At 37.0% G+C, this 14708-nt stretch overlaps 1 protein-coding gene across 2 annotated transcripts in view; it reads left to right on the forward strand.

The window, feature by feature from the left end:
• The window catches only part of FANCC (FA complementation group C), a 272052-nt gene that overhangs the window by 39638 nt on the left and 217706 nt on the right, over window positions 1-14708 (forward strand). Inside the window, exon 1 of one of the 2 annotated variants that reach the window (XM_044265750.1) lies at window positions 8250-8371. The exons of the other annotated variant lie outside the window; for it this stretch is intronic. Coding sequence (XP_044121685.1) covers window positions 8340-8371 — 32 coding nt within the window. The 5' untranslated portion in view covers window positions 8250-8339. Of the gene's footprint in view, window positions 1-8249; window positions 8372-14708 lie in introns of those variants that run through there. 2 annotated transcript variants of the gene reach the window in all.

Below are 14708 nucleotides of genomic sequence, written 5' to 3' on the forward strand. Positions count from 1 at the left end.
ATATGAAGAGTTCATTATTCTTATGGAGATATTCTGTAAAAGGTCAGAGCTGGATAACAGATAGGAAATATCCAATATTGAAGACATTTGTCAGTTCCTAAAATAACCTTTCGTGTGAGTCCAGTTTGACTTCATAATTTTTAGACATGATTTTCTTTGTCTAACACAAAGTTAATGTGAAGCATTAACCAATCATAATGCTAGGGGAAAGTTTCCTCCTGCATTCTAGATGGTGAAGGTGTTATAGACTGGGAATGTCTCCACACAGATGAGAAAGATGGAGACAGAGATGGTGATGAGGAATTTGAAGAAGCTGTGTGTGATATTCCTAACTCCAGTGAGGTAGTTTAATATTAGGGTCGCTAAATGACACGTTCCTCATTTGTGATGTAGTAATGAAGTGGAGATTTAAGAATGCCTGAGCAATGGGGCACCTGGGTGGCTCAGTGGGTTAAGCCGCTGCCTTCGGCTCAGGTCATGATCTCAGAGTCCTGGGATCGAGTCCCGCATCGGGCTCTCTGCTCAGCGGGGAGCCTGCTTCCTCCTCTCTCTCTCTCTGCCTGCTGCTCTGCCTACTTGTAATCTCTCTCTGTGTCAAATAAATAAAATCTTAAAAAAAAAAAAGAAACTGGACTTCATAAAAATTAAAAACTATATAAAATTTAATACTTTTCTGTAGCCATCATGGAAAAGTTTAGCAGTTCCTCAAAAAGTTAAACATAGAATTATCATATAATCCACAATGCTACTCCTAGATACAGACCCAAGAAAAATGAAAACAGGTATCCAAACAAAAACTTGTGCACATACATTCACAGCAGCATTATTCATAACAGCCAGAAAGTAGAAGCAACCCAAATATATATTAACAAATGAACAGATAAAATACGGCATATCTATACAATGGAGTATTATTCAGCCTTTAAAAGGAATGAAAAACTGATACATGCCACACTATGGGTGAACCTTGAGAACATGGTAAGTGAAAGAATTCAGCCACAAAAAGCCACATACAGCCCGATTCCATTTATATAAAATATCAAAAAGACAAATCCATAAGGACACAAACAGATTAGTGGTTGCCAGGGGCTGGGGTGAGGAAGAGGTTAAGCAGGGATTGGTAAGTGACCACTTACTGGGTAAGGGGTTTCTTTTTGGGGACAGTGGAAATGTTCTGAAATTAGGAAGTGGTAATAAGTTGTACAACAACGTGAGTGCACTTAAAGCTAATGAATTACATGTTTCAAAATGGTTAAAATAGTGGTCTTTTAAAATTAAGCCTCAAAAAATAAAAGCCAAATCATATAAAATTCTGCCATTAAAATCTACTTAATGTTACATCACTACTACAGAAGAATGGAGCATCCATTCACTGAACTAAGAGGTACCAAAGTGATTCTAAATGATGAGTGACAACACTTTAGAAAGTTATTTATGCCTTATAGCTGCACCCAAGATGAAACATCCGAAAGAGCATGTTATAACCTTGCAGTGAGGTCCTTCTGACCTTGTGGTGGCCATCAGCAATAATACCAGAAACAAAACAGGCGGTGGAAAAAAGACAAAGGAGACAATTTTAAATCAAAATGTGGGAAGCTTGAAGGAGAACTAAAAAAGGGGTAGATGGTTTTTTAAAGAATACTTTATAACTATTTTTTCCCTTTCTAGCTTTTCTAGAAATTTCTTTACATGAGGCTAATGAGAAATTTCCTGCTCAGGCATTCTTTTTTTTTTTTTAAAAGATTTTATTTATTTATTTGACAGAGAGAGATCACAAGTAGGCAGAGCAGCAGGCAGAGAAAGGGGGGAAAGCAGACTTCTCGCTGAGCAGAGAGCCTGATGCTGGGCTTATATCCAGGACCCTGAGATCATGACCTGAGCCAAAGGCAGAGCTTAACCCACTGATCCACTCAGGTGCCCCTGAAGTCCAGTTTCTTTATATTTTTCTTTTGTTACCTCTAAGTTGGATGTTAAAGTGAAAAAAATCACTTGCCAAATCCAATGTCATGAAGCCTTTCCCCTGTGTTTTCTTCAAAGAGTTTTATAGTTTCTGCCTTTATACTAAAGTTCTGACCCATTTTGAGTGGTAGTATAAGGTTAGAGTACATTAATTTTAAAGTCTTTTAAAAAAATAAACACATTCACAGCTATAAATGCTTTAGTTCCATCCCACTTATTTTGATTATGGAACTATTCTGTTTCTTCTTGGAGTTTTGTTAGTTTTTGCTTTATGTGGCTTGATACTATATTATTTGGTATATACCAAATATAAGTCTTTATAGCAGTATTTAGCAATTATAGCAATTCACCAGGTTCTGAATTGACTTTTATAATTATTAAATGAGTAATGATTTTGCTGTAAAGCTGATTTAAATAGAAATAGTTACATTGTTAATTGTTAATGTTTGTAGCCATACTCAGCATTTCTTTATCCTTAAGTTTTAGTTGTCACTCAGATAAACAGTGAATTGAATTTTAAAAATTCAATCCAACCATCTTTTTTAAACTAGATTCTTTAGTATATTTATATTGAATGTGACCAGCAATATAGTTGGATTTAAGTCTGCCTTTTATTTCCTTTTTTCTTTTAGCTTCAACCACTCTGTATTTCATTTTCTTTCCTTCCTTGTATTCTTTTGATGATTTTAAAAAAATCATTTCATAGTTTATTTCTGTTAGTTTCAAAATTACGTACTCTGTTCTTTTTAATGGTTAGCCTAGAAACTGCAACATACATATTTAATTTACAGAACTCTACCTTTCATCTTCTCTGGGACAATATAAAGAGTTTATAACAGTTTAACTCCTAGTTTATGCACTTTTGCTGTTGTCAGTTGTTTACATTTTATACATAATTGCTTTTTTCTTCTGTTACTTCTGCCTTCCATCTGCCTCCTGGGATAATTCTTCTACCAAAAGAACTTTCCTCAGAATTTTCTTTGCTGGTTTACTGGTAAACTCTCCCACTTTTTAAAATCTACCTACCTGATAATGTTTTTATTGCATCTTTATCCTTAAAAAAAAAAAAAACCACAAAACTTAAAAAAAAAAAGATTTTATTTCTTTGAGAGAGAGAGCACAAGCAAGTGGAGGGGCAGAGAGGGAGAGAGAAGCAGGCTCCCCGCCAAGCAAGGAGTGCAGTGTGGGACTCAGTCCCACGAAACTGGGATCATGACCTGAGCCAAAGGCAGCCCCTTAACCAGACACTTAATCAACTGAGCCACCCAGGTGCCCCCATCCTTAAAAAATACTTTTTGCTGGTTATAGAATTCTGGGTTACCAGTTTCATCCAGAACATTGAGACTCTGTATGCTTCCTCTGTGCCTTTAGTTTTCTGCAGTTTTACTATATATTTTGTTTCTGAGGAGTGTGTTTGGTACCGTTTCCCAGAACTCCGGTTACTGACCCAGGTAGTTGGCTTAATAAATCTTTATTAGCTCCCTTTTGTTCCCTCTGTCACCTCCACTTGTCTAATAGTGTTTACCGTCCAAATACAGGATCTCTTCTCAAATTGTTTTCTCATGATCTGCTTCTGGGGGACCCAAAATAAGGCATTTATCTTTCTGGCAATTAATTAGGCTTTAAGATCTGTGGGTTAATGTGCATACTGGTGACAAAAAGATAAACTTGGGAGATGTTTGGTTTTCTTAATGGCAAAAGTTTAGAAACTTTTGGATCAAGAGGAAAGCATGCATGATCCCTGACCAAAGTATAGGCTTCTCAGTTGCCCCAGAGTTTCCCATATGGTGGATCTACCTTGCATGAGAAACCCCTTTAGCAGTTCTTATGAGGTTTTATATGTTTTTGGTTATCCCTCTCCCCTTGCTAGAGTGCTAGTGTTCTGGAACTCAGTAATATGCCTGCCCACTCAGGCAGTAGGAGTAACTGATGCACCGCAATCCCCCGACAGTCTTCAGAGTTTACTGCAAGATTAGATTTACACGAAGACCAGTTTACTGGGAGCAGTCTCTAGCCTAAACTTTAGGCATGTTTAAGTTCTGTTCTGCAATATGTATCTTACACTTAAGGTTAAAATTAAAATAATGTTTTTTAATTTGAAGGGATGATAGAGAATTCATGAGTATTTAAAAAATTTTTTTTTAAAGATTTTATTCATTTGTGAGAGAGAGAGAAAGCACAAGCAAGGGGAGTAGCAGGCAGAGGGAGAGGGAGAAGGAGAAGCTGTTCCGCAAGGAGCCTGATGCAGGGCTGAATTCCAGGACCCTGGAATGATGAACTGTGACAGAGGTAGACACTTAATCCTCTGAGCCTCTCAGGCATCCCTAAATATTGGGATTTATGTGAATTTTGTGAAGAGGGATGATTTATGAATTTTATATGATCATAAGCTTTAACTTAATTGGTGTTAATGCATGAAATTATTTTTCCCCTCTAAAAGGCAGCTACCTTTTTATAGAGTGCTGTCTTTATAGTATACTCAAGGTTTGGTTATGTAGTTTATAGGTTCCCACTCCAATCCAGTGGATTGCAGACACTTAGTGATTGTGTGAAAACCATACTTTTTAAATTTATGTATACTTCACTGTTGGGAGACACATAGATAATGCTATATATAAGAATTTTGTATGCATCAGAACATTTACCTCGACTGATATTTTTAAGGTTTGGAAAATTAGAAAAAGAAGAACTGAAGTACCTGTGAGAAATTGTAGAAGACACACTACTAATATATATAAAGGATAAACTGTAGATTAATATGAAACTCTTAGATGAAATGAAACTCTAAGACAGACAGAAAATAGTGAAAGGAAGTATAAATGGAAATAAGGAAAAGAGTGAAATGCTATAGGATTAATCAGAAGCACGAGATGTAAATACTCAACAAACTGTACTCAAGGTGGAAGAGCACAGGGAATGTGTGTCATGGCAAGAGCTTGGTAATGCAGAATATCAGGGACCAGACTTTTTTTTTTTTTTTAAGATTTTATTTATTTGACAGTGAGAGAGACAGTGAGAGAGGGAACACAAGCAGGGGGGATGGGAGAGAGAAAGCAGGCTTCCCGCAGAGCAGGGAGCCCGATGCGGGGCCCGATCCCACAACGCCGGGACCAGGACCCCAGCCGAAGGCAGACGCCCAATGACTGAGCCACCCAGGCACCCCTATCAGGGACCAGACTTAACGCTGAATCCATGTGCTAAGTGTTGTAACTATTAGCTATTATGAGAACATGTAAAGGGACATTTATGGGAAGCACAACCATAAATATGGTATACATATTAAATTACAACTTGCCAATAGAGTTTATATTAGTGCATACTAAGATTAAATCACTGTCTTGAAATGATCCAGTAGTTTTCAACTGCATGGCCAGATAAAATACATCAACATTTATAACTAAGGTCTTCTGGAACAATAGTTATTACACCAGCCATAATGAGTTGAATTTTCTTCTATATATGGTCTTAGCAAAGACAGATTATCTTATATAAAAAAGACATGATCAATGTGAACAATGAAATTATAAACAAAACAGGACTTTACAAATTGTACTTTCTTGCTGAACATTAGCCTATGTTTTAGAGAAAGTTAAGAATGTTTTTAGAAAAGAAGAAACAATTTCTTATCCCACTTGTTAATATTAAATGTCAGTCATTTTACTTTTCTCTCTGATATCCCTTTTCTAATACGTAGATTATTAAGAATTTGACACAGTAATCTGCAGCTGAGAACTAAAATTTCAGAGCTCTTAAGAGAAACTGTGCACTGAACTTGGGTGAATGGGTGAAACTTATCAGGTGGAAAAACTGATTTTACTACTAGATAACAATAAAAAAATATTGACTCCAACCCTTATTTTGGAGATCTGTCTTGAATTTTTATATGAGGTGGGTAGAAATAAATTCTTATACTGAAAAAAAGCATGTTGCAGATATGTGGCTCTTATTTACAGTATTTTGTTGTTGACAAAAAAGGAAAAAAATTCTAGTTTTACTCCTTGAAGGCAATTTGAATGATTTCCATTTGGAAATTGTAACAATTTCTTATTAAATAGTGGATGGTGAGGCAGTCAGATGGAAGTATTCAGTTCATCCAGCATCATCAAATTGGTTTGACAAATAGAATTCTTTTAAACTGGATGGAAAACATTTTGCTCCCTTTCTCCTTTGGCAGAGGCAGACATTGTGGTTTCCCTTTGGAAGTTTGGTTGGGTAAATTTAGGATGTGTAAACAGATAGAGAGATAGCCTCTGCCTATTGGAAGGACCCACTGAGCATTTAGCATGTGACTGCAGGCACTGAGTTGGTGGGATGGGATGGGACAGGATAGGTTTGTTAGACTTAAGAGAGGAATTAAGCAGTGTGGACAGAAGTGAGGAATGGGACTGCTCAGAATAACATGAGTTTTTAAGAAAAGAAGCCAAATATTTCGGGTTGTGGGCTCTGAAAAATTTTGCTTTGGATATGGATAAAAACAAACAAAAGTTACTCTTCATATTCAACTTTCATCTCCTTTTGTGACATGTCATCAGTGATTTGTGATGTGGATGAGCATGTGATGTGTTTCTCAGGAAATGGCCCTATCTCACACACTTTGTGACATTAGGCAAGATCTTTAACAGCTTTTTGTTTCAGTTTCCTCATCTGTAAGATGGGATTGTGGGGATTGAGCTTTGTGTAAAGCGCTTATAATTGTTGTCATAGTGTAAACACTATGTGTTAGGTGCTGAAATAATAATAATCACCATCATTTTATTTTAGTAGATTAAGAGACCCTTTTGAGGAAGAAGCTATTTGCTTCCTCGCGTAGTATATTTGATGTCTTTTTATATAAACGAATCGGGACGGCTGCGTGGCTCAGTCGGTTAAATGTCTACCTTCAGCTCAAGTCATGATTCCAGGGTCCTGGGATCGAGTACCACGTTGGGCTCCCTGCTCAGTGGGGAATCTGCTTCTCCCTCTCCCTCTGCCTGCCGCTGCCCCTGCTTGTGCTTGCTCTCTCTCTCTGACAAATAAATAAATAAAATATTTAAATATATGTGTGTGTATATATATATATATATAAACAAATCAGTAATGAGTTGCTTAGCATTTAAGGTGATTTATGTCTTTGTTACCTTTGAAAAATTAAATTTTTAAATAATTTTTTAAAAGATTTTATTTATTTATTTGACAGAGATCACAAGTAGGCAGCGAGGCAGAGAGAGAGAGAGAGAGAGAGGAGGAAGCAGGCTCCCTGCTGAGCAGAGAGAGCCCGATGTGGGGCTCGATCCCAGGACCCTGGGATCATGACCTCAGCCAAAGGCAGAGGCTTCAACCCACTGAACCACCCAGATGCCCCTGAAAAATTAATTTTTTAAGTTTTACTTATATAAGTAATCTCTATCCCCCAATATGGGGCTTGAACTCATAACCCTGAAATCAAGAGTCACACATTCCTTTGACTGAGCCAGCCAGATGCCCCTGAAAAACAATTTTTGAAAAATATTAGTAACTGGATGATTTCTATTTTCATAGCATTTTTTCCAAATTAAAACATGAGCCAACAAATGTCACATAAAAAAACATAGCCACCTGGGCTGTTTAGTGTAGGGGCAAAGAAGTATATACACCTCTGTGATCCCTAAGGGCATTATTATATTATAAAAGTATACAGTAATGTTCAGTGGTAGGCAGCCCCTGAGTCATCCAAATTTTAGGATGTTTTTTTACAAAGACAGAGAATTATGTAATTGCTTTTGAAAAAGATTTCCATCATGAGTACATAAAGCAAGTTTTGACACTTAAAATTACTCTGATTTTATTTTTAAATTTTATTTTTATTTTTTATAGATTTTATTTATTTGAAAGAAATTGCGTGCATGAGAGAGCATGAGCAGCAAGGAGGGACAGAGGGAGATGGAGAAGCAGACTCCCTGCTGAGCAGGGAGCCTAATTAATGTGGGACTCCATCCCAGGACTCTGGGATCATGACCTGAGCCAAAGGCAGACTCTTAGCCAACTGAGCCACTCAGGATCCTACTCTGATTTTAACAACTGCCATTAGCTTTAGTATATTCTTGGGTGCCTGGAAATGGAAGATTCATGTAGTTTTTTACAACCTCAGAATTAGCATGAGAGAAATAGAACCCTTAATTTTCCTTCCAGAGTTTCCCTTTTCCTCTTGTCTTTTCTACTATTGTCCATGATGTGTTAAATGGCAACGATGGTTTGAAACTATCTTACCTTGTTTTTGTTTTTGTTTTGTTTATATGTGATCGGTTTGGGTTTTAGTTGTGGTAAGTGTGTTTGTTTTGTTTTCTTACACAGTACTATCATCTATCTAACAAAGTCTCTTTCCTGTGAAGAAGAAAGTGGAAGATGGAGGATGTCAATGCAGAATGAACAAACCTTCTAGAATTTCTAAAAAAAGGTAGAGAGTTTTATTTGAGCCCAAGTTAGGACAGCTGCCTGGGATGGACAGTCTTCACAAAGAAGAGAATGCTCTGGCAAAGAGCATTTGGTTTAGGGTCATATACATTTTTACATACAAAGTTACAAATCATTAGACAAAAGACATTTCAAGAAAGTTGCAGACCCTATCTTAGGTTTCTAGCATATGCAGGGCGGTGTGACATTAATCTTGAGGGAATAGGGAAGTTTCCCTTTTTTTTTTTTTTTTTTTTTTTTTTTTTATCTTTTGTGTTCAGAATGCTCCTTTTTGGTTATTTTCTTTAATGAAGCATATGTACAGTACACACACAGGGGCCAAATAGGGCACATGGTTTGAGGTTTTGTGGAGTCATTTTGACCTTAGTAAATATAACTATAGCTTCCCTGGGAGCCCAGAAGGAGGACCTACAAATATTAAAGGTTGAAAATTTCCTTTATCAGTGATAATTATGATTTTTGTGTTTAGCTATTAAAGTTATTACATTAGGACTTCTAGAAATAATAGCAAATATAATCTCCATATTTATAGATAGCTTGAAACTGCATAGTTAGATGTTCAGGTAAATGTGTATTGAATGATAGATAAATGAATCATCTAGATGCAGCTTTATTTAGAAGAAAGCAATATTGCTCTTACTTTCCTTCTCAGGAGCAAGGGAGCCTTTCCTTGAAGCCTCCATTCTAGGTGTCTCCTTCTCTCTCCTCTTTGGCCCTAGGGTACAGTCATTGACAAGAGGAGTGGAATTCTCAGAATTGATTTAGGTGGCATAGGTATTTTGGGTGTAAACCAGAAAGACTACTGCACTGGTTATAAAAATAATCCATGATTATCATAGGAAATTTGGAAAATAATAAAAAGCATAGTATAAAAATTTTTAAAACTATCATCATAGAGATAGAGATAACTATTGTTAACATTGTGGGGTTTAGCTTTCCAGTTTTTATTTTTTAGAAAATTGTAGTCATGTTACATGTAGTTTAGAGTCTTTTTTTTTTTTTTTAAAGATTTTGTATATTTATTTGACAGAGACACAGCAAGAGAGGGAACACAAGCAGTGGGAGTAGGAGAGGGAGAAGCAGGCTTTTCACTGAGCAGGAGCCAGATGCGGGGCTCAATCCCAGCACCCTGGGATCATGACCTGAGCCTCAGGCAGATGCTTAATAACTGAGCCACCAGGCATCCCCATAGTGTTTTATAGTCTTAAATTTAGTGATCTAACACAACACATGAATTTTTTCATGTCACATGAGATGAGTGGTCTTCTGTGTTCTTTCATATGGCTGTGTTACAAATTATTTAAATAATTGTTTATTGTTAGAGATTGAGATCATCAGTAGAATTTTTTTTTTTTTAAAGATTTTTATTTATTTATTTGACAGATCACAAGTAGTCAGAGAGGCAGGCAGAGAGAGAGAGAGGAGGAAGCAGGCTCCCCACCAAGCAGAGAGCCCGACGCGGGGCTCGATCCCAGGACCCTGGGATCATGACCCGAGCTGAAGGCAGAGGCCCTAACCCACTGAGCCACCCAGGCGCCCCCATCAGTAAATTATTACTATGTATATGGTAAAGACCAGATAGTATCAGTCATTGTGTACATCTGTGGTAAGGAATGTGGGTGAAGGGGCATAAATACTTGCAAAGCTTTTGGTGTACTTCTCTGGTTACCTTCCAGAAAACCTGTGCCATTTACACTTCCACAAATGTGTATGTGAGTGTCTGTTTAACTGTGTTCTTGTCAGCATTGGGAATTATTTTGTAATTGCTAGTTTTACAGACAAAATGTGGTATTCTTTTGTTTTTCTCTGCTTTTTGGATTACTGGTATTGAATATTAGCAAAAGTAGATACCTAGTGAATGAAAGAATAAATGTGTGTTTCTTGTGTAGATTATGCATATCCTTTACATTTTTCCTTTTTATTGTGATACACATAAAATACAGAACATAAAGTGTGTTAAAGGTAAGTGTAAAACTACACAGAATAAATTTATGACAATCTATATTAAATTGGCTATTCCAAATATTAATTTACCTAATTTATGATATAATCATTTTAAATTGTAGTATGTCAGAGCCTACTCTGGTTGGGTGAGTTTTTCCATCATACATCCTCCTGCCTAATAGACTTCACCTTTGATACCTAATGAAAAATAAGTTCTTTCTTTCCAAATTCTTTTATGTTATTTAGTAACTGTCTATGATTCTTTCTCACACCTCTTTGCTTTGGCAATATAACATTTTATTTATCTTCATATTCTCCTGGTATCAAAATCTGTTTTCCACTGTATAGAAAGAAATTAAAATTATTTTCTTACTCCTTGGCTCAGAATCTTTTTTCTTTTTTAACTGTAATTGTGTGCGTTTATGTGTGGGGGCGTGTCTCAGAGCTTGAGTAAGTGACATTTTCTTGTGTTATTTATTAATAGTTATAACTCCTGTTTATTGTTAACATTTTTCTCATGTTATCTTCTCTTTTGGTTCTATGAGATTATCAATATCCTTTTCCTTTATAGAGAGATGAAATATTGTGGGCCTTACAGCTAATAGTGGTAGCTGGGATTGGAACCTAGCTTGCTAGTGATATGTTTGGATATTAAATTGTAAACTATACTGTCTTTGGTCTTGCATGTAGAAAGAGGCTGACCTGAGGTTTCCAAGTTATGTTGAAATTTATAATTAATTTAAATTTGGTTCTTGTTCTCAAGTGGACTCTTCTCCCTATTATTGGCAGCTAGAAAAATAAAAGGCCTCAAATATAATTTAATAAAGCCAATAAGAACCATATCACTTTTATAGTCATTTTTGCTGTAAACTAGTGTTTGTACAACCCATGACTTGACACTTGACCAAACCGTCTTACATTACCTTATTTTGAATGTTGCAAGAACTGGCTTAACAAAATCTTGAAACCTCTGACTCCAATATTTGTGGTACAATAAACAATTTTGGGGCTTTTAGGTTTGTGTGGTGCACAGCCTGTCCAGGCCATTGATGCTTATTCTCATTGTTGACTCCCTGGCTTTCATGAGCAGTGTTGTCAATATTTAGGCTTTCTAAGGGAGATTATTTTTACCTAGCAGAGAAATCTTGGAGAAAGCCATCAGCTTCTTTTTATTAGAAATACAATAATTAGTGATAGTATCTAACATTTCTTGAATGCCAGGCACAGGTCCAAGTGCTTTCTGTGTATTGATCCATTTTAAGCTTCACTGTAGCCCTATTAGTTTTTTTCCCATTTTACAGATACCAAAACTGAAGAACAGACAGGTTAAATAACTTCTCAGGGTCACAGGGCTTATATATGGCAGAGTGGGAGTTCAAACCTTGGCAGCTACCTCCAAAGTCCTTCATCACTTTGTTACACTAACATTTATTAGATGGAGAGAGGGAGGCATTGGTGACTCAGAAACAGGCATTCATATTTTTGGAAAGGCTGACTTGATGCTTGGTAGCAGCTCAAAATAGTTAAGCAGTTGCCATTCATTAAATTCTTGACTCATAAAATGAGTCATCCTGCACCTAATATTATGGTGGGACACAATGAGTCAAGCATATTCTTTTGTGTTTATACAGATGTAGGTAAGATTGCATTTCCCGTAAACAAAATGGTCTCCTAGAAAGACAATGTTTAAAACAGCTTTGGAGGGTAGATTCAGAATTATAGTAACAGCCACAGAATGATCAATGAACAATGTTCAATACTCTCTGATAGTGTAGACCATGCCTTACTGGTTTTGCACTCTATCCTTTATAATGAATATTTCAGAAATGGCAGACTGAATATTTTGAAATTGCCCAGGCTGGCTATAGGCAGAATTTGTCTTTGACACCTTCTCATTTTACCTGTCACTGGCACTTGGTCATCTCTGCCTTTCCCAATACTAGGTGGGGTGCAACCACTTTACTCATTGTCAACAAATCCCTTCTTAGATAGTCATATTAATATTTATAAGTATGGTATGCCTTTTCTTAGAGGGGCATTTGCATTTAATAAAAGAGTTAGAGGCCAGGCTACATTACTGTTGAGATTTGTTTCACTCCTTCCTGAAGATGAGGCGGTTTCTCCTTTTCATCTCTGTCTCTCTGTCATCAGTCTGTCTTGTTCTGTTGCCAAGTCTAGGTCTCAAGAAGGATACTTAGGTGGCCCAAGTTAACACTGGTGGGATGACTGATACTGATAAGGGTGAATGATTGAAGTGATTCTTTGCAGAGCACCATTTTAATCTCACCTTCCCCCTCTTTCCGTAGTTGAAAACTGACAAGTAAATGAAAACTTGGTTTATCATTTTTGGGCATTTAATAGTACCCCGTGTTCTATACCATTCCTCCTCACTGCCTCTCATCAGGACTACTGAGGTGAATGAATTAGGGAAATTAAAGTGAAAATTCTGACCCAGTGTTTGGAAGTAGTTGATTGTGTAGTTATTTTGGCTAATTTAGAAAGCTGTCACTTAAGAGTGTCTCTTGGTCAGGATTAATTGGTCAGTTCAGATGTGGCACTTTGCTTCTCTGTTTGTCCCTAAGGTAGTAGCGTGTGGTGGAATCAGCTACTGGTCTGAGTTCAGGGATCACTAGCTGGCCTAGGGGACACTATGGAGTTAGGATCATATGGGGGTTATCAATATGGAGTTAGGATCAACATGTGAAGGGTAGAGGGATCTAGAAGCATAAATCTCACCCTATTTTTCATCTTTTGCAGAAGCCTCTCTTATTGTCCCTTTGGTCTTAGAATTAGAATTTTTTCCTTGGTAATGGTCAAGATCAGTCTACCAGGGCAGGGACATAGTGAGACTGTCAGCCTAGGTTTTTTTAAATGGCAAGGGGATAGGCTTTTGTGGTTTGTGTGTATAGGTGAGATGTTTCACACAATTGAAAATCTGCAAGGACAGAGAATAAATCCTTAGAAGCATGTGCATTGCATGATGGCCAGAGGAAGAGCTCTCAGAAGGGCTGACTTAGAAGGTACTGTTGGAGAAAGGAAGAGTAATGTCCATGAAACCAAGGGAGGAGGGCATGTATAGGGTAAGCACTGAACTGTTCGATGCTGCAGAGAAGGCATACAAGACCAGAACAATTAATACTGCACTTGTCTCAGGAGGCTTGGTAGCACAGAGTTGCTGTTGACCTTTGCTCAGATATCTTCAACATGATGGTAGAAACCGAAGTCATTTCTGGAAACTGAGGAATGAATAATTACTGAGGAAATGGAGACAGTAGTGAGCGAGTGTGTAGACTATTCTTTCAAGATGCTTGACTGTGAAAGTAAATAAGGGTGTAGGATGATGTGATCAAGGAAAAGCTTTTTACTTTATTCTTTTTCAGGATGAGGAAAGAAAGTGGGTTTTTTTGGTGGTGGTTGGTTTGTTTGTTTTAATAGGCCAAGAGAAAAGGAGGTGATGGATGGGGAGAACAGTGGATGGAGAAAAGTGTTAAATGAGATGGGAAGAGATAGGAGTGTAGCCTGGGTGGGGAAAGAGAAGGGTCCAGGAGACCTCAGGAGAGGATGCAGTTTCATTTGACAGTGGGGCAAGTGTAGGGAAATTGAGGACATTCTAGACATAGTTTAAAAGGTAGAGAGACTGGGCTCTCTGCTCAGCAGGGAGCCTGCTTCCTCCTCTCTCTCTGTCTACCTGTGATCTCTGTCAAATAAATAAATAAAAATCTTAAAAAAAAAAAAAAGGTAGAGAGACTGCCTCTGACTGAGTACAGATTCACTGTATTCACAAGAATATAGGTAATAGAGTTTCAAAAGATTCTATAATAAAAATGCATAGAATTTAAGATTATAATTTAATTTTTTTTCTGAATTGGGTTATCTTTTAAATTTTATAATTTTAATTTTTTTTAGGTTTATTAAGTAATCTGTATACCCAACATGGGGCTCAAATTCACAGCCCCAAGATCAAGAGCTGCATGCTTTTCCAACTGAGCCAGCCAGGTCCTCCAGAATTGAGTTATCTTTTAATTATTCCTAATATACAGTCGATTAAAATGATGTAAACATTTGACAGATTTAAAAATCTGTTAAACATAAAAGTAAAATTTCATGCTAATTGCAGTTCTTGATGGGTAGATTGGGGAGGGTAGTGATATTTCTGTTAAGAAATGTAGTAGTGCAGATTTTTTGAGTGATCTCTGTTTAGAGCCCTGGGTTTTGCCTCTTAGCACTATCATGTACCAAGGTGAGAGTCAGATGGAGTAAGAATCAGGAATGGCTTCTTTAAAGAAGGAAAAACCCACTTCCCTTCTGGTACCTCTCCTTTATTTTTAATAGTCTGCTCACAGAATACTTTGTTTTGCTTCTCACACTTATGGATA

This window comes from Neovison vison, chromosome 9, assembly GCF_020171115.1.
Source record: "Neovison vison isolate M4711 chromosome 9, ASM_NN_V1, whole genome shotgun sequence".
Lineage (NCBI taxonomy): Eukaryota > Metazoa > Chordata > Mammalia > Carnivora > Mustelidae > Neogale > Neogale vison.